Source organism: Ochotona princeps, chromosome 12 (assembly GCF_030435755.1).
Source record: "Ochotona princeps isolate mOchPri1 chromosome 12, mOchPri1.hap1, whole genome shotgun sequence".
NCBI lineage: Eukaryota > Metazoa > Chordata > Mammalia > Lagomorpha > Ochotonidae > Ochotona > Ochotona princeps.
The window spans coordinates 64,680,107-64,704,045 of record NC_080843.1 but is presented as its reverse complement, the minus strand read 5'-3'; the positions used below and the strand labels follow the sequence as shown (position 1 = coordinate 64,704,045).

At 43.5% G+C, this 23,939-nt stretch overlaps 1 protein-coding gene across 11 annotated transcripts in view; it reads left to right on the top strand.

The window, feature by feature from the left end:
• LOC101536302 (phospholipid-transporting ATPase IB) overlaps window positions 1-23,939 on the top strand; it is a 633,219-nt gene that overhangs the window by 150,184 nt on the left and 459,096 nt on the right. For 10 of the 11 annotated variants that reach the window (XM_058670954.1, XM_058670952.1, XM_058670953.1 and 7 more), the window contains 4 exons: window positions 17,229-17,328; window positions 17,788-17,886; window positions 18,685-18,730; window positions 19,347-19,387. In XM_058670954.1, the coding sequence (XP_058526937.1) occupies window positions 17,229-17,328; window positions 17,788-17,886; window positions 18,685-18,730; window positions 19,347-19,387 (286 nt within the window). The remainder of the gene's footprint in view (window positions 1-17,228; window positions 17,329-17,787; window positions 17,887-18,684; window positions 18,731-19,346; window positions 19,388-23,939) is intronic. The other variant, XM_058670962.1, reaches the window with a different exon arrangement.

Below are 23,939 nucleotides of genomic sequence, written 5' to 3'. Positions count from 1 at the left end.
CCTGGTCTATCCCCATCCCAACTCATGCTCTCCAGTGGGAGTAGCTATCCAGCAGGGTAGCCCACATTCCCCCTGCTGGCTTTGCCTCCTCCATCCTTGGTTCTCATGTGTGCTGTGTGGTTCTGCGGCCACATCTGGTATGGTTCGCCTCACCTTGGCATTCTGTAATGTGCACTGGTTTTTGTCGCGACCGAATCTGGCCTGACCCACACTGTTCTGGTGCTCAGATTCATCCGCAAGTGATGTGAACTGGTTCAACCTGGCCTGCTCACAACCCATGCCAAATGTATGCCAGTGGGTAACTTTCTGTGGTCTGTTCTGGGCTGTTTCCTTCCATACTTCTTGCGCTTACCTGCTGAGTCTGTGTCCTGCCAGAGAAGTTGCCCTGGCTCCTCCATCAGAATCTCTCCCAATGCCAGATTTTGCGCATACCAGGGGGTCCATGAGCCAACCATGCTCAGTTCACCTCCTGTCCTGGCAGGAACAGTGGCCTTTCCTGACTGGCCTTCAGCCCAATTTGGTTCTTACTGTTGGATGTTTCAGCCCAGCCATGGCTCGTCTATACCCACACACAGCTCATACATGGTTCAGTAGGGACAGAGACCTAGCCTAGTCCATCCTTCATCTACCCTGGTTCTCCAGAGCACCAAATGGTGTTGGAGTCTAGCCTGGCTTGGTGCGTCCAGTCCCAGTCCACACTTGTGCCAAGGGAGACTGTAGCCATATCCAGACCAGAACGCAGCCCCCACTCCAGCCCCTGCATTCCTTGGTGGGAATATCAACCCAGCTATGGTGTCCCCTTAGCACCCCAACCTCAGGCCCAGCTTTAAAAAAAACTTATTTATTTAACAATACAGTTCCATAGGTTCAAGGACTTCCGCTCCCCTACCCTCAACCCCCCTCTTGCTTACTGATTTCCCCTATAGTATTACAGTAGTACAAATAGTAAGCCAACATTTAAGAAACAAAAATGTAAACATTTTGTTTATTTGAGAGGCAGAGTGACAGAGAGAAAGGGAAAGACAGAAAAAGTGATCTTCCATTTGCTGTTTTACTTTGCACATGGCAGCAATCGCCAGAATCAGGCCTTGTAGACGACAGGTGCCCATTATCCCATTCTTGTCTCCCACCTGAGTGGTAGGGGTCCAAGTGCTTGGACTATCTTCTGCTGTCTTCCCAGACATTAGCAGAAAACTGGGTCAGAAGTAGGGCTGCTGGGATTCCAACCAGGACTTGTACTGGCACTCTGGGGTGCTGCGTGGGTGTCTTCATTGGTTAGTCAACTTACTGTCTAACACCTGCTTCCAATGGCTGGGCCATCAGTGTCCCGCATCCAGCTGCCTGGTTCAGCACCCAACTTTGACTCCTAACTCCAGTTTCTTGCTAATAAAGACCCTGGGAGGCAGCAGCGATGGCTGAAGTTACTGGAGCTCTACCACCCATGATGGAGAACTGGGTTGAGTGACCCAGCCTTGGGTCCAGCCCAGCTACTGTGGGTCTTTGTGGAATGAAACAGTTGATGGGCGTGCTCTTCCTTATCCTCTCTTTCACTCCACTCCCACTTTTCCTGTTTTTTTTTTTTTTTTTTAAATAAGGAATGAAATGCTTGCCACTCCAGTTCTTCAACCCAGTTCTTTAGGTATAACTACCAAATAAAGTCCACAAAATAAGCTCCTCTGTCTGCCTGCAGCTGCGCCTGAGCCCAAGAAGACACGCAGGTGCTGCCCAGGCAGACACTGGAAAGTGCAGACAGACAACTCACTGCGCCGTGATAGGTGTCAAGCAGAACCAGCATGACACATGCCTGAACATGCAGAAAGCGACAACTGATGAGTGGGAGTGAATGACTCAGGGTTCTAGGCGGAGGAATTTGCAAAGACACACACATCCATTACCCCTTTCGCCCTCCCCTGAGTATTCCAACAGTTACTATTTGTAGCTGCTATTGGCAGCTTAAAGGGTTGCTTGGTCCTGCATCACCCGAAAAACAAGTGACAGGGTGTGCTTTAGACTCACTGTCTGCCCAACCCCTGACTCGGAGCCACTTGTGTTGGGTTCCAGTGCTGGCCAAGGAGGTGTGAACTGAGATGTCTGGAGTGCGGCCACTTCCCCGACGGGGTGTGGAGTCTTCTTGCTTCCTGCCTCCTGTGTGGGAGAGGTTTCCATGTTGTGACAGTAAAGTGAGACAGTCAGACAGGGAGGTTGGTGGAGTAGAGAGGAGGCCACGGATGTGGTTCATTCGTGAACTGCTGGTCTCTGGAGTCCCTGTGCTGGAAGGCAGGCAGCCGCACTCCTTCTCGCTCCTGTTAGGTTAGGTGGCTTCCGATGAGCTCCTGTTGCAGGTATGTCTTCCTACAATAATGACTTAAGCAGGCCATGAGACCAGATATTGGCACCTTTGTCTGTAGCATCAAACATGCAGGGTATAATCAGACAACAGTATTTCCTGGAGACACGTAGGGTGGAACTTCTCTGCCTGTGCTATTCCAGCAAGGGGCCAGGTCACAAACCAAAAGAGCACCTTTTTAAAGATTTATCTTATCTGTTTGTAAGAGTGACGGAGAGAGAAGGAGAGGCAAAGACAGAGATCATCCATCTGCCGGTTCACTTTCCAAAAGGCCACAGCTGTTAGAGCAGGGCCAGCCCCAAGCTGGGGACTAGAGCCCCACCGTGGTAACCCTTAGGTGTGACACGAGCCCAAGACTTGGGTCGTCAGCTGCTACTCTCTCGGGCCTGTTAATAGTGAGCTGGACAGGAAGTGGAGCAGTTGGGACTAGAATTGGCGCTTAGGGAGTGCAGGCGCCACAAATGGTGGCTTAGCACGTTCTATTACAACTCTGGCCTGTTAACCATTTAAAACGAGAATGGGAACTAACTTCTATTTTTTTTTTTCAGAACTTCCTTGTGGAGTTAGTTTCCCATGTAGAAGTTGGACTATAAAAATATGCTTCTATAAAATTTACCCATAAACAATTTAACATGTTTAAAGTATATGTGTACCTCCAAGAAAGTTTTGGAAAAAAATAGTATAGAGGATGAAATGACCTTCCCAGAATTAGGACATACACAGTTTACTGTGAGCCAGTATAATATTGCCCAGGAACTGACAAAGGTGACTGTAGGATTATAGGATGCCAGCATATTAAAAAGCAGCATCTTAGTTTAGTGGAATGGGTAATTGTGCTGAGACCAAGTTATTGAACTGCAGTACTGTCTGTTATACTAAAGATAAAACTGGCTCCCACTTGTATCATGTACAACAATGTATTCTTGTTGCAGAGATTAAAGACTGACATGCAAATAAAAACCGCAGTGAAGTTTTGTCTCACTCTGGTTAGAATTGCTATCATACATTCAAACAAACAACCAAACAGCACAGTACAACAGTAAATGCTGGCAAGGATGTGTGGGAAAAGGTAACCCACTCCACTGTTGGTGGAAATGTAAGCTATTGTTATCATTATGGGAGACAGTATGGAGATTGCTGATAAATCTGAAGATAGATCTACCATATGACCCAAACAATCCCTTTCCTGGGAATTTACCGAAATTAGAACAGCATATGAAAGGGTGATTTGTATCGTCATTTATTGCAGTTTAATTCACAATAAATGAGATGCACAGTCACCTTGAATGTCTGTGAGCTGATGACAGGGTAACAAAATGTGATATACATACACCATGATATCCATAGTTACACATGCACCATAAAAAGTTTGAAATTTTGTCTTTTGCAACAAAGTGGATGCAAGTGGAAGCTATTCTGCTTAGGAACTAGGGTGGTCTCAAAAAGATAATTGCATACGTTTTCTCATGTGTGACAGCATACATAGAATACAAAATGTAAAATGCATAGAAAATATGCAATATGTAGAATATGAAACACATGGAAGCATGCATAGAATATAAAAGTATATAGTAATGAAATGGTCACTTTGGGATATGATGTCATTTTTAGTGTGTTTGCAGTCTTCCTGCTCTTATTGGATATTATTGCTAGTGGCAATTTAAGCTGCGAGTATAGAACAGGTTAAAATTATGTGTTTGGAAAAACTGATGAAGAGACAAGAGGAGAGTATTAGGGTGGAATAGAGCCACGAACAAAGTGTGGTTGTCTTCTTGGAAGACTGTTAGTGAAATGTATAAAATTTGTTCTCTCCATATTAGTAAAAATTAAATGTTTTTAAATTGGGTTCATTTTTTTTAAAGATTAATTTTATTTTTATTACAAAGTCAGATATACAAAGAGGAGGAGAGATAGAGAGGAAGTGGAGTTGCTGGGATAAGAACCAGCGACCATATGGGATCCCAGTACATTCAAGGCGAGGACCTTAGCCACTGGGCCACGCCACCAGGCCCATAAATTGGATTCATTTTAAAAAGAACTATTAGGAGAGTCTATATAGTTGAAGGAGAAGAAATAATTTCCTAATACTAAAATGCTATGCGTTTTTTTTGAACTTTTGCATTGTTCAATACCTCTTTGTATGTTGAAAATACCATTAGAAACTCAGTATCCAAATGAATAGCGTAGCAAAGTACTCAGTGCAAATATAGTTCATAGGTTTGAGTGCTTCTAAACTTTCTTTTTAAATTAATTGATTAAAAAAGTATTTTTCATGAGACAGTTCTGTGGGCTCAGGGAGTTCTTCCCCCCTCCCCATTTTCCCGCCCCCCACTGATTTCCCCTGTATTATTACAATAGCTGTTCAAGTGAATCATGACGTTATAGGTATAGACAAGGGTAGAAAGTCCAACATCCTGTTTTCAAGGTGTGTTTAACAGTTTCACTGGGAGTCCAGCTCTGATTCGGGAGCAGAGATGAGCACTTGGCCTGCTGTTCTCCATTATACACTAGCTCTAGATGAATTATGTGCATGCATGTTTACCTACATATCTATAGGTCTTATATTTTGCACGGAGACTGCTTTATAGCAGACAGAACATATGATATTTGTCCTTTGGGGTTGGATTAATTCACTGAGCATATTGGTCTCTAGTTGGGACCATTTGGTTGCAAATGGTAGAATTTCATTCTTTTGAGTGGCTGAGTAGTATTCCACAGAGTAGATGTACCACAGTGTCTTTATCCACTCCTCTTTGGATGGGCATCTGGGTTGTTTCCATGTCTTTGCTGTTATAGATTGTGCTGCTGTAAATATAGGATTACATGTCACTTTTTCATATGCAGATTTCATTTCCGTTGGATACACTGCCAGAGGTGGGATAGGTGGCCATATGGTAGATAAATTTTCAGTTCTCTTCACACTTTCCATACTGACTTCCATAGTGGCTGTACTAGTCTACATTCCCACCAGTGGTGAAGTAGGGTACTTTTCTCCCCATGTCCAGCTAGCTGCTCATTACCTTAGCATCTCCGACCTGCCGTATTCCTTATTACTCTGTAGACTTGAGTTAGATCATTGCTGAAAAACTTGAGCTCATCTGGCTGAGACTGGTTATCTTACAGAAAACACTCTATGACAACTGGCCAGCAGAGGGCACTATGCAGCTGGACCGAGGTATGCAGGGAGCACTCAGCTTGCAAAATCTGTTGGAGTGATTAAGAAACAACTGGTGACCAGCGTAAAGTTCACCTTATAACAGAAAATACTGCTTTCTCTATGCTTTTGTCTCTCTCGCGCATGCACATGTGTAGCATGGAGATGGATGGATGGATGGATGGATGGATGTTGTATACTTTGGGGAGACATAAACGGGGAAAAGCTTGTCAGAGATGACTCCTTAGGCCATTGGCTCCAGAAGGGAAGGATGTGGTTTGATGATTCAGGGGATTTGGCAGAGGATGAAAAGAAGCTAAGAGTTCTGAACAAGAACAAAAGCTCTTCAGAATAAAGGGATATGCATTTAAAGGGAAGTGCTGTACTCTCAGCGTCCTTGGGGTGTGGGGTATGAGTTACAGGATAAAGGCCCCGGGCAGTCTCCCGGGAGGACATTAGAAGTTGGCACTGAGTGTTCCACTTTGGTTTGTGTGCTGTTCACCTGCTGCAGGCACACTCGAGTTTCCTGTTTACCCAGCATCCAGGGCTCTGTTGTTGCTGGCAGAAGGAAGCGGTTGTGGGGAGTGCTATCAGATGGGTTGGTCACCAGATCTTTGTTGGCGGGAAGTAGTGTGAGAGCCAACCACATCTTTAGCCTAACTCCAGGTTCTAATTAACTATGTATAACCTTTTCAAAAATAGCTGGGAGAATGGACTGTCCCTTAAAAGTTATATCTGGAGACTATTTGTGTTTATTTAAAACCTTAAATTATTATTCAAATAACACTTGCAGATGGTGAAAAGTTCAACAACTTTGGAAAGGCTTATCATGAGCCTCAGTAGTCTCCACCCCATCTCTTACAACCTGGCCCGAACAAAGGCAACCATTTTGAACTCTTTCTGGTTTTAATTCTTCAGTGGTTTCCATCATGTTTCATTTTTTTTTTTGTTTTTTGTTTATTTTTAGCATTTATTTTTTATTTTATTATTATTATTTTTAATAATCTTACTTAGTTTATTAGGGAACAAAGTGTCAAGGGCTACAGGGTGAAAGTGGGTAATACCATTGTTTCCACAGCAATATCATTTTACCCTGTATCTGGGGTCAGGGAAAAAAACAAAGGGAAAAGCCCCACCCATCCCCCCACCCATCCCCAATCCCCAACGGGAGGCACGCTCTGAGGGTCCTGCTCATACAGTTTTGATAGTTCATCAGTTCTGGATTGCTGCCAATCTCTCAGTTCCAATCGCAATGAACCCTATTCAGAATCCACTGGCTGACAGTCTCTTCATGGTTGGGGTTCTAAGATCAGCAGTTCAGTTGGAGGGATCTCCAAAGAAACTTCATCTGAGATGATCCCAGGCCTGATTCTTACGCAGGTTTGCTAGTACAGAGTCCAACACTGTCCTTCACAAAAATCAGCTTATGCTCATGCTGGTTGTTGGGATTGCTGGGTTCGTTCTGTTTCCAGCCCTGTCTTCCTCGTGAACCAACGGGTGTTGTAGTCCAGTTCGATCCTGCCCACTTCATACTTGGTCCTCATGCAAACCGGTTGGAGCTGCAACCTAGTTGGGGCGACTCCCCATAACCCCCACCAGTTCTGCCCCCTACGCTGGTTCCCATGCTTGCCAATACACACCGCAGGCTTGTCAAGTCTGTCGCATATCCTGTTTAGCTCTCGCACGTGTCAATGGGCATTGAAGCCCAGCTCAACCCAACCAACCTACTATCCAGCCCACACACCTACTGCAGGTGCCCTTCTGTCCAGCCCACCCCTGCCCCTGTCCTGGTGTTCGTGCTGTCCAATGAGAGTGGTAGCCCCGAAGGAGGTGCCCACTGTTTCCCTTCTAGGCCACACTCACTCCCAGATTATGCACTCTCCAGGTAGTTCTGGCATTTGACGTGACAGAATTAGCTCCAAGTGTCAGCCTCTGCCAGCTATTACTGCGGCTAGCCCAACCAACCCTCACCCACTCTAGTTTTTGCTTGCACCAGTCGGAACAGTCAGCCCACCGTGAGGCCCACAGGTGTAACAGCCCTGCCTATTCTGATCTGCCCCCATCCCGACCCACGCTTTCCATTGGAAGTAGTTGTCCAGCAGGGTAGCCCACATTCCCCTGTCAGCTTTGCCTACTCCCCCTGATTATCACATGTGCTGTTTGGGCGCTGCAACCACATCTGGTACGGCTCATCTCACCTTGGCATTCCTTATTGTGTACTAGTATGTGTTGCAACCGAACCTGGCTCGACCCACACTCTGTTCTGGTGCTCGGACTCACCAGCGGGTGATGTGAACAGGTTCAGCCTGGTCTACTCCCAATCCATGCCATGTGTATACCAGTGGGATAATTTCCGTAGCCTGTTCTGGGCTGTTTCCTATTGTGCTTCTTGTGCTTACCTGCAGGGACTGTGTCCTGCCAGAGGAGTTGCCCAGGCTCCTCCATCAGAAACTCTCCCAGTGCCAGGTTTCGCGCATACCAGTGGGTCCATGAGCCAGCCCTGTTCAATTCACCTCCTGTCCTAGCAGGAACAGTGGTGTTTCCTGACTGTTCTTCAACCCAATCTGGTTCTTATTGTTGGATGTTTCAACCCAGCCATCCCATCATATTTCAAAACTACAATTTGGAAATATGATTTCTACTAGATGTTTAAGAATAGAAATGGTCTCTTGGAATTTGCTTATAGACGAAGGTTCACCCTACTGAATTCAGAGTCAGTGAAGTTGCGCATTATGTTTGCCACTCTCCTACTTCATTTGCTTTTTACACCTCGTTCTTTTACATAAACGATCCCATATTAACCACTATTTGCTCTATCAGATTGGTGTATATGCCTGTCTGTCTGCAGGGCATCTTGCATGGTGGGATGCAGGCTAGTCATCTGCCCAATACACCAGCATTCCATATGGGTGCCTGTTCTACTCACCCAGCTCTTTGCCGATGTGGGACATCCACATGGGTTGCTGGGGTCTTGATACTGGCCTAACCCAGCCCTGGCTCTTGTGTCGTTTGGGGAATGACCCACTGGATGGAAGATTTGTCTCTCTCTCTCCCCCTCTCCTTCTTTCTTTTTTTCAAGGAGATGAAAATAAACATTTGGGAGCCAATACAGTGGCACAGCAAGCTAACCCGTCGCCCTGTGGCTCTGGCATTCCATGTGGGCACTCGCTCGTGTCCCAGTGCTCCACCTGTGATCCAGCTCGCTGCTTATGGCCTGAGAAGGAAGCAGCAGATGACCGAGTCCTTGGGGCCCTGTACCCACATGGTAAGCTGGAGGGAGCTCCTAGCTCCTGACTCCTAACTTTAGGTTGACCAGCTTTGCCTATTGTGGTCATTTGTAGAGTGAACCAGTAGACGGAAGAACTCTTCTTTTCTGTTACTCCCTCTTAAACTTTCAAGTAAAACAAATAAATATTTTAACATATTAATTAATTACACATATTATAAGAATTATTTATAGGCTCACCATGATAACTTCGTGGCTAAAAATCCTTGCCTTGTATATGCCAGGATCCCATATGGTTCGTGTCCCAGCTACTCCACTTCCCATCCAGCTCCCTGCCTGTGGCCTGGGAAAGCAATAGAGGACGGCCCAAAGCCTTGCAACCCTTCACCTGTGTGGGAGACCTGGAAGAAGCTCCTGGCACCTTGCTGCAGATCAACTCAGCTCCAGCCATTGCAGCCACTTGGGGAGTGTACCGGCAGACAGAAAGTCTTTCTCTGTGTATCTGCTTCTTTCTGTAAATGTGACATTCCAATAAAACTAAAATAAATCTTTTAAAAAAATAAGATTTATAAATTTTTTCACAATAAAATCTATTTTTAAATTCCATTTCCCAAACTTTTATATTTATTTATGTGTATCAGAAAGCCACATTCTACAGAGAGAGAGAGAAAGAGGAAGAGATTGAGAGAGAGAGAGAGAGAGATAGCTTTCATTTGCTGATTCACTCCCCAAGTGACCGCAACAGCCGCAGCTGAGTCAACACAAAACCAGGAGCCAGGAGCATCTTTCAGATCTTCCACATGGGTACAGGATCCCAAGGCTTTGGACCATGCTCGACTGCCTTCCCAGGCCACAAGCAGGGAGCCGGATAGGAAGTGGGGCTGCTGGAATTAGAATTGGCACCTTTGTGGGATCCGGACATGTTCAAGGTGAGGACTTTAGCTGCTAGACCACCAAGCCTGGCCCAAATACCTTTCATTTTAAGAGTTATGTCTCAACATAACATCTCAATTCTACTTTCCATTCATCCCTCCTGAGATCTCCTTCTCCTGAGAAGCGGCGTCTCAGAGAAGCTGTTTGTCCTGTAACTGTGTAGCATACACAGCAGTTAGCCACAGGCCTTCTTACTGAGGAGCCTTGTGACTCGTGGACATATGTGTGTATGTGCGGGGTCTTTGTTTGTTTCTTGGTTACTGCCTGATATTGTTGAAGCACATCTTGCCGTAGGTAACTTAAGAAAGCTTATGTGAAACCTTAGATTGAGAGTTTGGCAGCCTGCCTGGGTGTTGAAACTGAAAGTGTTCTGTTTATGTTGCCTCTTAGAAGTTTAATGTCATGTTTTCTTTTTCCTAAATAAGCTCTTTTTCTTCTTGTGTTTTAAATATATTTGATGCACTGTTAGTTTAAAATTTTTCACAAGGGTTTCTTGTTTGGGTTACTTGCTGAGCTCTTTCAATAAAATAAAAACTTTTTCTCATATTCTTGGAAGTTTTATTGTATGATTTTCTTTCCCTGTAAGACAGTTCTCTTCTTAAATGAACTTAGAGCACTTGTATACCTCTGGCTACTCAGGGACCACTTCACATTCATGATGCCGACATCGCCAAATTTGTCTGTAATGTCTTAATCTAACCAATAGATCATGTTCTTTTTAAATGCAGTTATTTATTTGAATGACAGAGTTACAGAAAGAGAGAGGTAGAGAGAAAGAAAGAGAGAGGGAGGGAGAGGGAGAAGGAGAGGGAGAGAGAGAAAGAGAGAGAGAGAAATGTGTCTGCTGGTTCATTCCCCAATGGCCACAGTGGCTGGAGCTGGGCTGGTCCAAAGGCAGGAGCCTGGAGCATCTTCTGGTCTCCCACGTGGATGAGGGAGGCCAAGCCCTTGGGCCATCCTCCCATCCTTTCTCAGGTACTTTATCAAGGAACTGAATCGCAGGTGGAGCACTGGAGATTGAAGCTAGCATCCATATAGGATGCTGACTCACAATATTGGCTCATCCTACAATGTAATAATACTGGCCCCTATTGGCTAACTTCTTGAAATTCTCTTTATCTTTTTTTTTTGTTGTTGTTTTGTGGCATTCTTAGTGGTTGAATATTAGCTCTCTTATGCAATAAATAAAGAGAAAGTAGCATAACATGGCCCACCTCATATTTTTGAGATCTATGAAATTTTTTTTTTTGCAAGAGGCAGGACTCATGGATCTTGCTCTTTTTAACATTCATTTGTATGATGAACTATACTTTTAAAAATACTATACTTTTAAAAATATTTTTTTTTTCATTGAAAAGACAGACTTACAGAGAGGAGAGACACAGAAAGAGTTGTTCATACTGGAAGATTTGCAGGGCAGCGTGTTTGATAGTGAAAATGTTTTCATCATCTTAGCTCACGTTTCTGTAGAAGTGAGGTGATAAAGGTTTCTATGACCAGAGTTATTTGTCAGTATCACATGGAGTAATAGAACAGAATGAAATATCTGATGGAAGCTGAACACACACACTGTTTTATGGGAATTTTAGAGTCTAATCATTCAAAGATGTATTTTAAGTGGATTGATTAGCGGTCAGCCCCCTGCTTTTTCCTTTATGTTTTGTGATGAATAGGCTGCAAGCCGTCATAAAGGGCTGAGAGACAGCACTGATAGCATTACCCCCACCCAATTATTTCATTCTGGGAGCAGGCTGGGAGGGAAGGCAGGAGCTGGCACTTCCACTCCCCTGCCGCATGTGATAAAATAGGAAAGTGTAGAAAACACAATTTAGTGAACTTCCTGACCTATTGTAAATGGTGAGCGTACAGTGGTTTAGTGAAAGAAGTGAATGTTTCTTGTAAGGTGGTCTAGCAAGGCTAGTGTGGATGGACACTGCCGACAGGAATTCTTATGTCAGAGGTTGGTTTCCTTCCTTCCTTCCTTCCTTCCTTCCTTCCTTCCTTCCTTCCTTCCTTCCTTCCTTCCTAAGATTTTATTTATTTTCGTTGGAAAGACAACTCTACAGAAAGAAGGAGATACAGAGAGAAAGAGCTGCCATGTGCTGGTTCACTCCTCAAGTATCTGCAAAGGCTGAAGTTAAGTCAATCTGAAGCCAGGAGCTTCTTCTGGGTCTCCCACTCAGGGACAGGGTCCCCAGGCTTTGGGCCATCCTCTGTTGATTTTCTAGGCCACAAGCAGAGCGTTGGATGGGAAGTGGAGCAGCCAGGACATGAACCGATGCCCATATGTGATTCTGGCACTTGCAAGGCAAGAATTTAGCTACTAAGTCATCATGTCGGGCCGAGATTTTCAGAATGTTTTTGGGAGGAATGGTAGGCAGTGGCACAGGAGTTGAAGCCCAGTGGGAGAGGACATGGGCTTTGCTTTCGGCTGGCATGTGCTTGCCAGCTTGCATTGACATCTGTAAATGTCATGACATCATTAGATGTCATGGAGGATGCCTGGGCAGGGCCTTTGCCCTTAATGGCTCCTGTTAATGCTTTCCTGGGAGCTCGTCTTATGCACTCTTAAGGATACAAGGAACTGTTAACGAAGACAGGAAGAACTTTCTCAGGATATTTATCTTGCCTGCTTGTCTTCAGCTTGTCATAATCCTGAACTAAGAAGGCACACGAGGTCTTCCAGGACTGTGTGGAACAGAACGCTCCAGAACATCTTGGTGTGGGGTTCAGCTTAGCTCATGCAGGCAGCTTCTTGGGGAGAGGTGTCCAGGAGCCTTCACTCTCTGAGTCATTGTCCAACACTTACTGTCCACAAGTCAGATACAGGGAGTATATAGTCTCATGTAAGGCCAAGACTGTTATGTATGGTTTGTACTGCCTTTACACTTGGAGGTGGATTTACTTCACGTTTGCAAAGGACTCTGAAGCTAGTATCGTCTCTGGGGGCTTGCTTTGAAGGGGAAGTTAATCCTGGAGCAGGTTCAGCTTGCCCCCGGAGGCCAGTCACCTGCTTCCATTTTTCTCATAGGTGGCAAATCAGGCCCAAGCATGGTGCTGTGTTCCGGAGATCAGGCTGGTGCAGCATTTGCTGATTTAATAGCAGTCTGATGGCTGTTCACACATATGTTACCATGTCCTGTTTTCTGGTAGGTTGTTTCCCAAGTCTTCAAGATCCCAAGAGTTGCTGAGCGAAGCCAGTTCTACCTGTGCATACAAGTGCCACGTGTTCCTAGGGAGAGGATTGCCCATAGATAAGTGATTAGATTGTGTCTTGCCCATAGAACTTCCTTGAAGAGAGGAAAGCTCTGTGTGGACGTGAGCTGCAGGACCAAGTGCAGAGGCCCTGGTTATTACGTCAATATTTGTGTCCTCTGTACTTCTCCGCAGTCCCTCACCCACGTTGGCCTGCTCCGCGCCCATCCGATGTGAGGAGCGACAGGAACCTCTCACCTCAGTGATGCTACACTGTCCACTTACGCTGCATGTGAAGTCCTTTCCCTGTGCCCAGTGTGACTTGTTCCTGCTTCTTCCACCCGTCTTTGGGCTCAGCTCACAAGGCATCTTTTGGATGACACCTCCTCTGATGGCTCAGCTGAACAGAGCGCCCTCCCCTGGCCCCGGCTGTGTCCTACTCCCCTGGCCCCGGCTGTGTCCTACTCCGCTGGTCGCCTTTCCTCCACAGTGTTCATCACCAGTCTGCTAGGAGTACAGTCTCCTTGAGTTGTGGTTTCTGACCTTGCAGTTCTCTGTGGGACCTCACAGGCTAGCAAGAAGCAGTGTGCACAGTTAGGGCTCAGCAAAGACATGTCGAAGGATGTTTGGGAAGGCTGCATTTGGTAAAAGCGCCCATTTTTCTTCATGTCATATATGTAGGAAAGCTGAATGGACCCCAGGAAGCTTACCTGCTTTCTCTGTGCCCAGAACCTAAAGCTGCAAATGCCTTGGACTCACATACAGGCAGGCCTCCCTTGCTGTGAGCAGTCACGTGAATTACAATAATCACACTGCGTGGACTGGACTCTTTTGGGGGTGATTGTCAGCTGGGGGAGCAAACTCTTCGGGAAGCGCTTTTGTTTGCTCACTTGGCCTTACAGAAATCTGTCTCCTATTTCAGTGGATTATAAAATGTGTCTTATGAACATCTTAGAACACATGATCTTACTGTTTATGAATTAATGAGTAGATTGAACTCAAATGGAAATTTTGAACAACTTGTATCTCCCCAGCAAGTACTCAAAGCTTTGGCTTTGCCTGGATGCTGGTTGGACAAGCGGAGTCTGGGGCACAGCTCAGACCTGTGCACACGGTATCTGTGTCTTATCAAGCTCTGTGGGAGGTACATGTGCATTTTTTTCTTATTTGTTGTATTCAGTTGAAAGGTAGGGAGAAAGATAAAGATAGATAAGTAAAAAGATGGGAAGATGAGTAAAAGATGCCTGCTGTTTGCTGCTTCACTCCTTAAATGGCTGCAACATCTGTGGCTGGGCCAGGCTGACACCAAGAGCTAGGGATTCGATCCGAGTCCCCCAGGTGGATGGGACCCAGTTATTGGGCTCATTACCTGCGGCCTTTTAAGGTGTCTGGTAGCAGCAGGTTGCGACTGCAGGCGGAGCTGGGACTTGGATGCACATATTTCAGTGTGGCATGCAGGCATGCCAAGTGATGTCTTAACTGTTATGCCAAGTGTCCACTCCTTGTACGTGTTTGAAGTGTGAGAAGTTTTTTCCCTGCGCTTGCTCTGGTAGAATGACTTTTCTGGGCACTGACTTTAGCTGTTTATAGTTGAATATCTTTAATTGTGTTACAGGACAATTGGCTCTACATCTGTGAATTTCCACGTCTGTGGATTCAGTCTATGGATTGAAAATATTCATTAAAAACGAGCCTGTACCAAACATGTAGAGACTTTTAAAAATTGTCATTATCCTCTAAATAATAGCAACTATTGAGAAAACATTTACATTGTGTTAGGGGCTATAAATCTAGGATTATTTAAAATGCATAGGAAGGTTGTGTAGCTAAATGCAAATAATATGCCATTTTATCAAGGACTTGAGCCTGTTTGGGTTTTGCTGTGTAAAGAGCTGGCTTCATAATCCTCCATGAACACGGTGGGATGGATGTATGCAATGATATTTTCATGCCAGTCACTAATCCTCTCGTGAACAGATGTGAGTTTGTCTGAATTATTGATGCCACTTATATCTCAGATTTCAGTCTTGTCTTCCTTCCTCTAGAGTGAAAGTCAGTTGTGCGTTTCTCTCCCCCATTGTAGTTCCTTACCTCAGGTTTCTTGGCACAAACAGGATCCCTTTCCTTGCCGAACTCCCCATTTTTGTAAATTTATTTTCTTTATTGCAAAGTCAGATATACAGAGAGGAACAGAGACGGAGAGGAAGATCTTACATCCAAAGATTCACTCCCCAAGTGACTGCAACAGCCAGAGCTGAGCCAATCCAAAGACAGAAGCCAGGAGCTTCTTCCGGGTCTCCCACTCGGGTGCAGGGTCCCAAGGCTTTGGGCCATCCTCAACTGCTTTCCCAGGCCACAAGCAGGGAGCTAGAAGGGAAGTGGGGCCACTGGGATTAGAACCGGCGGCCTATATGGGATTCCAGTGTGTTCAAGGCGAGGACTTTAGCTGCTAGGCTGGCCCGAACTTCATACTTCTGAGTGCCGGGACGTACCCATGTGTTAAGCTTGTTGTGCTTTTCTCTCAGATAAGGCATGTTCATAGTGATATAGATGGAGCCTTAGGTTCCAAGGTTACAGTCACGCCACTTGTGCCACACTTTCTGTGGTGTTATCTGAGAATGTGTGAAGTTCATCTTTTCTTCCTGGTAAGTGCTGGTTGCCTTAGTTTGGTGTTCATTACTGCTAGAAAGGAATGCATGTTGTTCCATTGGACTTCGAGTCCTCTAAGCTGTGGTTTAAGAAAGCTCTGCAGCCTGAGCTGATGTGCACATGAGTCTGATATATTTGTCATACTTCTTAAAGAGCTTGACATCAACTAATTTAGTCTATCAGAGTTTTATAGTGACATGCTGTTTCCCCACAGGGTTACATAAATGACGAAAGATTCCAGAAAAACACCTTTCTAGCTAATTCAGTGATTTTCTTTTCAAGTGTCAGCTGATTTAACAGGAACTGTTTTAAAGGAGGTTTTAATGTGTCAAACATCTTTTAGACAGAAGAAAGCTCAGAGTGTGCGTCTCAGGCAGATTATGATTTCTGTTGAACCATGAGGGTGATTTTCCCTGAAGCAGTGGCATAAATGTTATCCCAGGCTGCTGCTTCTTCTGTCTGATGACTTCTGGCTGCTGTCTTTTCTGAGGTGTCAGCTTTGGTTTGATTTTGTCATTCTGGAATTGCATGTGATCAGGTCTTGCATCCGTACACATGCCCCTGACATAGTCCATCTCCCGAGCCCTTTGGCCTTCTGTTTGGTGCTTCTTATGTATTGTGCGTTTGGAACCTGCTAGATAATCATTGCAGAATGTATCTCATGAAAGTATAGAGTCTGAAGCACTTGGAGAGAGAGAGAGAACGAGGGAGAGAGAGAGAGAGAGAGAGAGAGAGAGAGAGAGAGAGAGAGAGAGAGAGAGAAAGAAATCAGAGGAATTTTTTTCTGGTGTGAATTTGAATAAGCCTGTCAGTAGCCTGAGGACGTTTGGTTCATTTCATCCCTTAGTCTATCAGTTTATGCTCCAAGGTTGTTCTGCTGTTCTTTGACTGTGTGCCAGGTGCTTTGCACTGGAAAAGCGGGAGTTGCAGTAAACCTTCTTGTTCTCACTCATTCCGAAATGTATTTGGGGACTGGGGAAACAGAGGCAGTTTGTGGGGGATTCGTTTCAGAACCTTCTATGAATACTAGAATCTGAGCATGTTCACATCACTAAGTATGATGTAGTATTTACATGTAACCTGTGTGTATCCTCCAGTAAACTTCAAATTATCTCTCAAATACTAAGACTACCCAATGAAATATAGATTCTATGTATAGAGTTGTGTTGTTCAGGGATAATGGTAAGAAAAAAAATCATACGTAGTCAGTACAGATGGCATTTTTTTAAATGCAGCTGATTGTAGACACATAGGACACAGGGTGAAGTAGGTATAAACACCGTCCTGTGAGCTTGATGGAGGCAAAAGTGTTTTAAACGACAAGAGTAAGAAAGAAAGGCTGATTATGGGGAAGACAGGTAAAAGAGAGAGGAAAGAGTGTGTGTGTGCGAACGTGGTCAGACAAGAGAGTGTAGAGGAATGGAATTTCTTCATTATAACAGCAACATAAAACCTCTGTGGCAAGGCTGTGCACTGTCCCCTGCCTGTGGGTCGCAGCACACAGCTTCTCAAAGATGGGTCCCTGCAGGCACTGTGGGAAGACTAAGCCTCACTTGTATGCAGAGTTTGAAAACAAAATCACCCTGGAGGTATTCTTGTCACCTGAGTCTTTTACAAAATATAAGTTCTTGTCCTGAGCTTTGAAACATTTTGTTTTTACAATGGTGAGTGTTGGAACCCTTTGCATCTGTACTTGACCGTGTCATTTTTCTTTGTGCTTCCAGTACAGCCAAGTACAGCGTGTTGACATTTCTACCTCGATTCTTGTACGAGCAGATTAGAAGAGCTGCTAATGCCTTCTTCCTCTTCATTGCCTTATTACAGGTAATGCCTTGTAAGTTACTCAGAATTCACATCATCAGCTGCAGAGTCAGGTTTTGTCAAAGTTGTTGGCTAACTGGAAAAGTGTTACAGTTGAAACACTTCAATCTAGTTTGCTTCTTATTTTATTAGCTTTTCCTTATTGTTTGATCATGAACAAATGAGATTTTTGTATAGAGACCTCTTCGTACAGATTTAAAGCTAATTGCATTTACTAAAACAGATGTTGAAAAATGACCCTCCTGTCAACTTTGACCTCTTCCTCTGTTCCAGACACACAGCCAATATTGAATAAAAGGTTAAAAAATATGTAGAATGCAAAACTAGTTTTTAAAATAGGATAATCATTTTAATGTCTCAAAAATGAAGCAAACATGAAAGAGTAGGCTGTGAGTGCTGCGGTTCTTTGTTTTGGAGAAGGTTCCGGGTTGCTCATTACCCTCTGTATCCTCTGCTTTGCAGCAAATTCCAGACGTATCTCCAACAGGACGATATACCACCCTGGTGCCATTGATCATTATTTTAACAATTGCAGGCATCAAAGAGATCATAGAAGATTTTGTAAGTGTTGTTTTTAATTATTACAAACGTTCTATGAGATACAGGGTCTATACAGTGCTTTGGGTGGAAGGTGTAAGGTGGGAACTTGGGCTGGAGCTCAAGCTAGACCTCTGCCTTTGGGAGGGAATATGCATACAGAGTATCTTAAGCACTTACACAGTGACACTGAAACATTCAGAGTTTGCAGATGTGAGGTCTCACAGCCTCCTTTGATTTTTGTTACATAGCTTGTGTTAGAGGGTGCTGATCTGGGTAACTAGTTAGGCAATGAGTTGTTCAGGCCAGCAGCAGTGCACCTGCTGTTCCTGAGGGCTTTTACAGGTGTCTTCTGCTCTCTCTTGCCCAAGTGTGTCTGCAGGTTCAGTTTAAGTTCAGCTTAACAACCACGTTCCTGTTCTTTCTCTCCCTTCTCCCCTCTGTCTCCCCATCTACAAACTTGTGTCTTCCTGGGAATAGGTAGACAAATGAACACTATGCGAGTCAGAGCAAAGGGACTTTGTTAGTAAAATTAATTCGGTTGATTGTTATTGGGTAATTATCCTGGATAATTTTTAATTTTCCCTTAAACAAAGGAGGAGTGAGAACTTTCATACACTTGTTCATTGTTGTCAGTAATAAGTGTAATCCTTTAAACTGAGATATTGGAAGTTTAGCCCCAGGCACTGGATTACAAAACCAGTCATCCAAGTTTTATAACGTGCCCTCTGTTTTATTTTTTCCCTGGTCTTATTGTTTGCTATTTCAATTATTCATCTGGGACTTGTGAATATGAGAACTCTCTCTTTGTTTCTGTAACAGAAGCGACATAAGGCAGACAATGCTGTGAACAAAAAGAAAACAATAGGTAAGATGCCACGCTGGATTATTTTTTTCCATTATAAAAACTTAAATTATAAGACCTGCAGGTGAAAGAAATTTTAAGTAGTTATTGCCATTGAGGCAAATTAGAAAAATTATTTATGTAATTGCTTACAAGAATAGTAAGATAACAAACCAATCAAAGAAAATATTGATCTTATGATTAAGATTTGAACAGGATTTGTGTATTTTAGGATTTTAGAAAATGTGTTTTCAGAAACTAGAGTTTTTATGTCCATACAGAGTCTAAGCATTCATAGGCTTCGTTTATAATCTCTCTCTACCTCCCTCTTCCTACCTTTTTAGATAATCTTGATTGTTATGATAACAGCTCTGTGTTTTATTTTTATAAGCTGTGTAGCAGCAAGCTATTTTTCCTTTTGGGCTGAAAGTAGTTCTACTTTATGTGAAGAATAAACGTGGATATGTATGGGGGCTGGAGGCTCCGTTTTGTGCGGGAAGATGTTATACCTTTCTACCTAAGGATGACATATATGAGAGTAAATCAGGGAATTCTAAAGGGAGTCATTTGAAGTTTTGAAAGATGATCTGACTTTGGTTATCACCTATATTAATTACTATGTTGTTTCTCTCTTTTTCAGTATTAAGAAATGGTATGTGGCATACCATTGTGTGGAAGGAGGTAAACACTGATTTTAAAGTTATACCAGAGTGTTTGGGCTTGGGCGCTCGCAAGGAATTGCTAGCATAGACTGCAGTGGAGAGTGTGTGGAGACACAGGCCCTGTGTATCATGCAAGCCTGATCCGATGGAGTTTCCCCCTGAAATTTCCTTAGATGTGAGATTCGTGTGCTCTGTCCCTGCTTTCTGGAATGGGACCCCACGGGTCATGCTGGGAATACCTTTACTCCCAGAAGATGTTTCTGAGTTCTCAAAAACATTTTCTGATTTCTAAATCCATATGAAGGAACATTTTTGTTTTTGCCAATCTTGTATTACTATGTAAATCTAAATCCAAATTCTTGACTTTTTTTTTAACTTTTGATAGTGTTACTTGGGATGCCTTTAAGGGGCAGAGGAGCGTGAACCATGAGTGACACAGCAGGAAGCAGCCCATTTGTTCCTGTGCAGTGGTAGTGCATGTCACCAGCAGTGGCTGCTTCTGATGACAGTAGTGAGGAGAACTTTGCAAACTGCAAAGTGCACATTGATGCAATATGGCATTTGAAAGGTCCTTTGATGGAATAGTTGGTTGGTTGTTGTGGTGTGTGACCCTCCTTAGTCCAGCATCTAGAGCTGTTTAAGCCAATATCAGGGGAAAACAACTTTTTGGAAGAGTAACTTAAAATAGTTTTTTTTTTTTTTTTACAAAAATGTTAAATGTTTATTAAACATTGTTTTTGAAATGCCCCTTCTCAACTTTAAAGAAAGTGCTCATTTTACGACACCTATGGTAATCACCTAATTTTTGTTTTATTTTGCTTTGTTGTGTGGGAGAACCACTGCTCTTAGTTCTTCGCAGCCATCCAGAAGTCTTTTTTGTTTGTTTGTTTTTAAGATTTATTTATTTTTATTGGAAAGTCAGATATACATAGAGGAGGAGAAACAGAGAGGAAGATCTTCCATTTGATGATTCACTACCCAAGTGGCCACAACGGCTGGAGCTGAGCTGATCCAAAACCAGGAGCCAGGAACCTCCTCCAGGTCTCCCAATCGGGTATAGGGTCCCAAGGCTTTGGGCCAACTTCTGCTGCTTTCTCAGGCCACAAACCGGGAGCTGGATGGGAAGTGGAGCTGCTGGGATTAGAACCGGCGCCTGTATTTAATCCTGGCACATTCAGGGCGAGGACTTTAGCCGCCAGGCCACGCTGAGGGCCCCATCCAGAAGTCTTGTATGACATTCATTGTCCTCCCTGTCCTTTGGAAGTGAAGTTGGGGAGTTCTCAGTTGATGGCTGGACGTTCTTGATTCCACAGGGTCAGTGTTCCCCAGGCTGTGGGGATCCAAGGGTTTCCACAGCACTGGGAATTGCTCTTCTGTTGCCTTAGGATTCTTCCCAACCCCATAAAGGCACCTATAGTGGGTGAAATGAAGAAGTTGATGACTTGAACAGCTCCTGAAGTTCATTACTGTATCCCTGACACACATGGAGGAAGGTGTTAACACCAGTTACATGCCATCTACATTTTTGGTTCAATTCTGAATGCGTTTTGGTAGTTTCAGTAGAACTCCTTGCATGTGCCAGAGACTGCACGGTAAGAATAGAACATGGGGCCACATCCTTGAGCAGTCTTGCAGTGCAGTGGGTCTGTACTTTCTGCAGGTGTCCCAGCCACCTAGAGGGCTGCAGCCTCCAAGATCACTGAGCCCTCTGCTGTCAGACTTTGTGTTAACTGCAACACCAGAATTAGCATATTTAACAAGTTACCAGGCGAGGTGGATGCTCTTGATGTAGGTCTGGGAGGTGTCTGGAGAGCCAGGCACAGCTGCACAGCTCAACAGACAGAGTGAGGAAGGGATTATGGAAGAGGGCAGCAGTCCTAGGTGCCAGAGATGCCAGGCCAGAGGGATTGGCTGCCCTTTGGGTTCCCGAAGCACTAACAGAGATGCTGAAGCTCAGACAGCCAGCTCTTGGACTATCACTGATCAGTGGGGGAGCGGCCAGGCCCAACTGTCTGGCACATCTCAGTGGCTTTCCCAGATCTTTGCACTTCTGCAAAATCAAGACACTTGAACCTTGTGGGATTTGCAGTGTGTTTGTTTTTTCTTACTATACTGATTTTATCAAATGGCATCAGACATGCAAGGGAAAATCATTCATAAGAACAGTGAATAGATAAACCATTTCAGACAAAATGACAGAGGTTGTTTACGAAACTTTTTAGTGGTTCCTGGGATATAAATGTGTCTTTATTCTTTATTTAGAAAATTTGAGGAGGAGAAAGCCGTAATTTTTCTTACCACTTTGCTTATAAAAAAAAAAGTTTTTTTTTTCCTTTAGAAAATATGACTAATTCTTTGGTTTTTGTAATTTAAAACTAATCGCTTCTGATTTTTTCTGGGTAACTCAACCATTCATATAAAATATTTTTACTTTTAAAACACTCTTCCAATTTGCATAAGTATCCCTAGGTTTTGTGTATGGGATGCTAGAAATCTTCTGTAGTATCTGGTTTTCTTTTTTTTTAAAGTTGATGGAAGCTAATAGTTTGTTCTTTTGCTTTTTAAATTTCATGTTAATTTATGACTTTAAGTTGGATACTAACTTTGCATGTGAAGTGGTTCTGCAGTTTCATTTTGGGTGCTGTTTTCTGTGCTGAACCCAGTTTCTTACACCTGCCCATCTGCTGAGAAGCAATCTGAAGCACTAGAACGGTGCCTGTCGGCAAGCCTCCCTTCTCTTTACAAAAATTAAACTGGGCCGCCACTACCTTCTACAGTCCAATCGTTTTCCCACCAGTATCGTATCACTTAGAATTCTTGGTTTCTTTTTTTTTTTTTAGCATCAGCAACAGTTTATAATGTTATGGAATTAATTGACATAGTATTGAGCAACCAACATGTAAAAAAAATGCAAGTTCTTTACCACATCCTGTGACTCCTTCGTTGACGTTTCAATTTTGGTTTATACACGACTGGGTTCTATCCACCTTAAAATGGCCATAGGCTGCCACTCAGCTGTTTCATGTCTATTTTCATTATAGTATTACATTTTACATATACTGTTTTTCATATTGACATCATATCATCTTAAATTAAGGCAAACATGTGTTATCAAACCTTTTGGGATTGGCTCATTTCTCTTAGCATAATGGTTTCCAGTTTGGCCCATTTGGCCACAAAGAACTGCATTTTGTTTTTTTTTAATAGCTGAGTAGTATTCCATGGAGTAGATGAACCATAGCTTTCTTATCCACTCCTCTGTTGATGGGCATTTTGGTTGCTTCCATGTTTTTGCAATTACTGATTGTGCTGCTATGAGCATAGGAGTGCATGTTGGTTTCTCATAAAACAAGTGTTCTGGATATATTCCTAGGAGTGCTATTGCTGGATCATATGGTATGCAGATTTTGAGTTGTTTGAGTGTTCTCCATACTGATTTCCAAAGAGGTTGTACCAACCTACAGGCCTACCAGCAGTGGAATAGGGTTTCCTTTTCCCCGCAACCTCGCCAGCAAGTGTTGTTAGTGTTTTTTTGTATTGGGCCAATCTTATTGGTGTTACATGGTATCTCATTGATGTCTTAATTTGGATTTCCCTTATTGCCAGGGAACTTGAGCACTTTTTCATGTGTTTGTTTGCCATTTGGGTTTGTTCCTTTGTGAAATGTCTACCCATTTCCCATGCCCATTTCTTCAGTGGTTTATTCTTTTTGGTATTTTGGTTGTTTTGTAGTTCTTTGTATATTCTGGAGATTAGCCTTCTATCACCTATGTAGTGTGCAAAGATCTTCTCCCATTCTGTGGGTTGCTTTTTTACTTTGTTGATTATTTCCCTTGCTGTACAGAAACTTCTTAGTTTGATGAAGTCCCATTTGTTTATTTTGGTCTTGACTGCTAGTGCTTTTGGAGTCCTTTTTAGGAAGTCGGGGCCTGCACCTAAATCTTGCAGGATGTTTCCAACATTTTCTTCCAAAAGTTTGAAGGTTTCTGGATGTAGGTTTAGGTCTTTTATCCATTTAGATTTGATCTTAGTGTATCTTAGTGAGGGATGTGGGTCTATCTTTTGGATTCTGCAGGCTATCAACCAAGTTGTTCCAACAGCATTTATTGAAAAGACCTTCCCATTTGCTTGGATTGTCATTTGTCTTTTTGTCAAAGATTATTTGGTAGTATCTGTGTGGGCTCCCTTCTGTTGTTTCTATTCTGCTCCATTGATCTTCCTCTCTATCTTTGTGCCAGTACCAGGCTGTTTTGATAACCACTGCCCTATAGTATGTCCAGGGGTCCAGAACTGTGATTCCCCCTGACAACTTCCTATTCTTTAGAATGGTTCTAACTATTCGTGGTTTTTTGTGTTTCCAGATGAACTTTTGTATCATTGTTTCCAGTTCCATGAAGAATGTTTTGGGCAATTTGATTGGGATTGCGCTAAATGTATATATTGCTTTTAGCAGTATAGACATTTCATTGATATTGATTTTGCCTATCCGGGAACATGGGATGTTGCTCCATCTTGTGAGGTCTTGTTCAATTTCTTTTTTAAGTAGTTTGTAGTTTTCTTCAAAAAGGTCT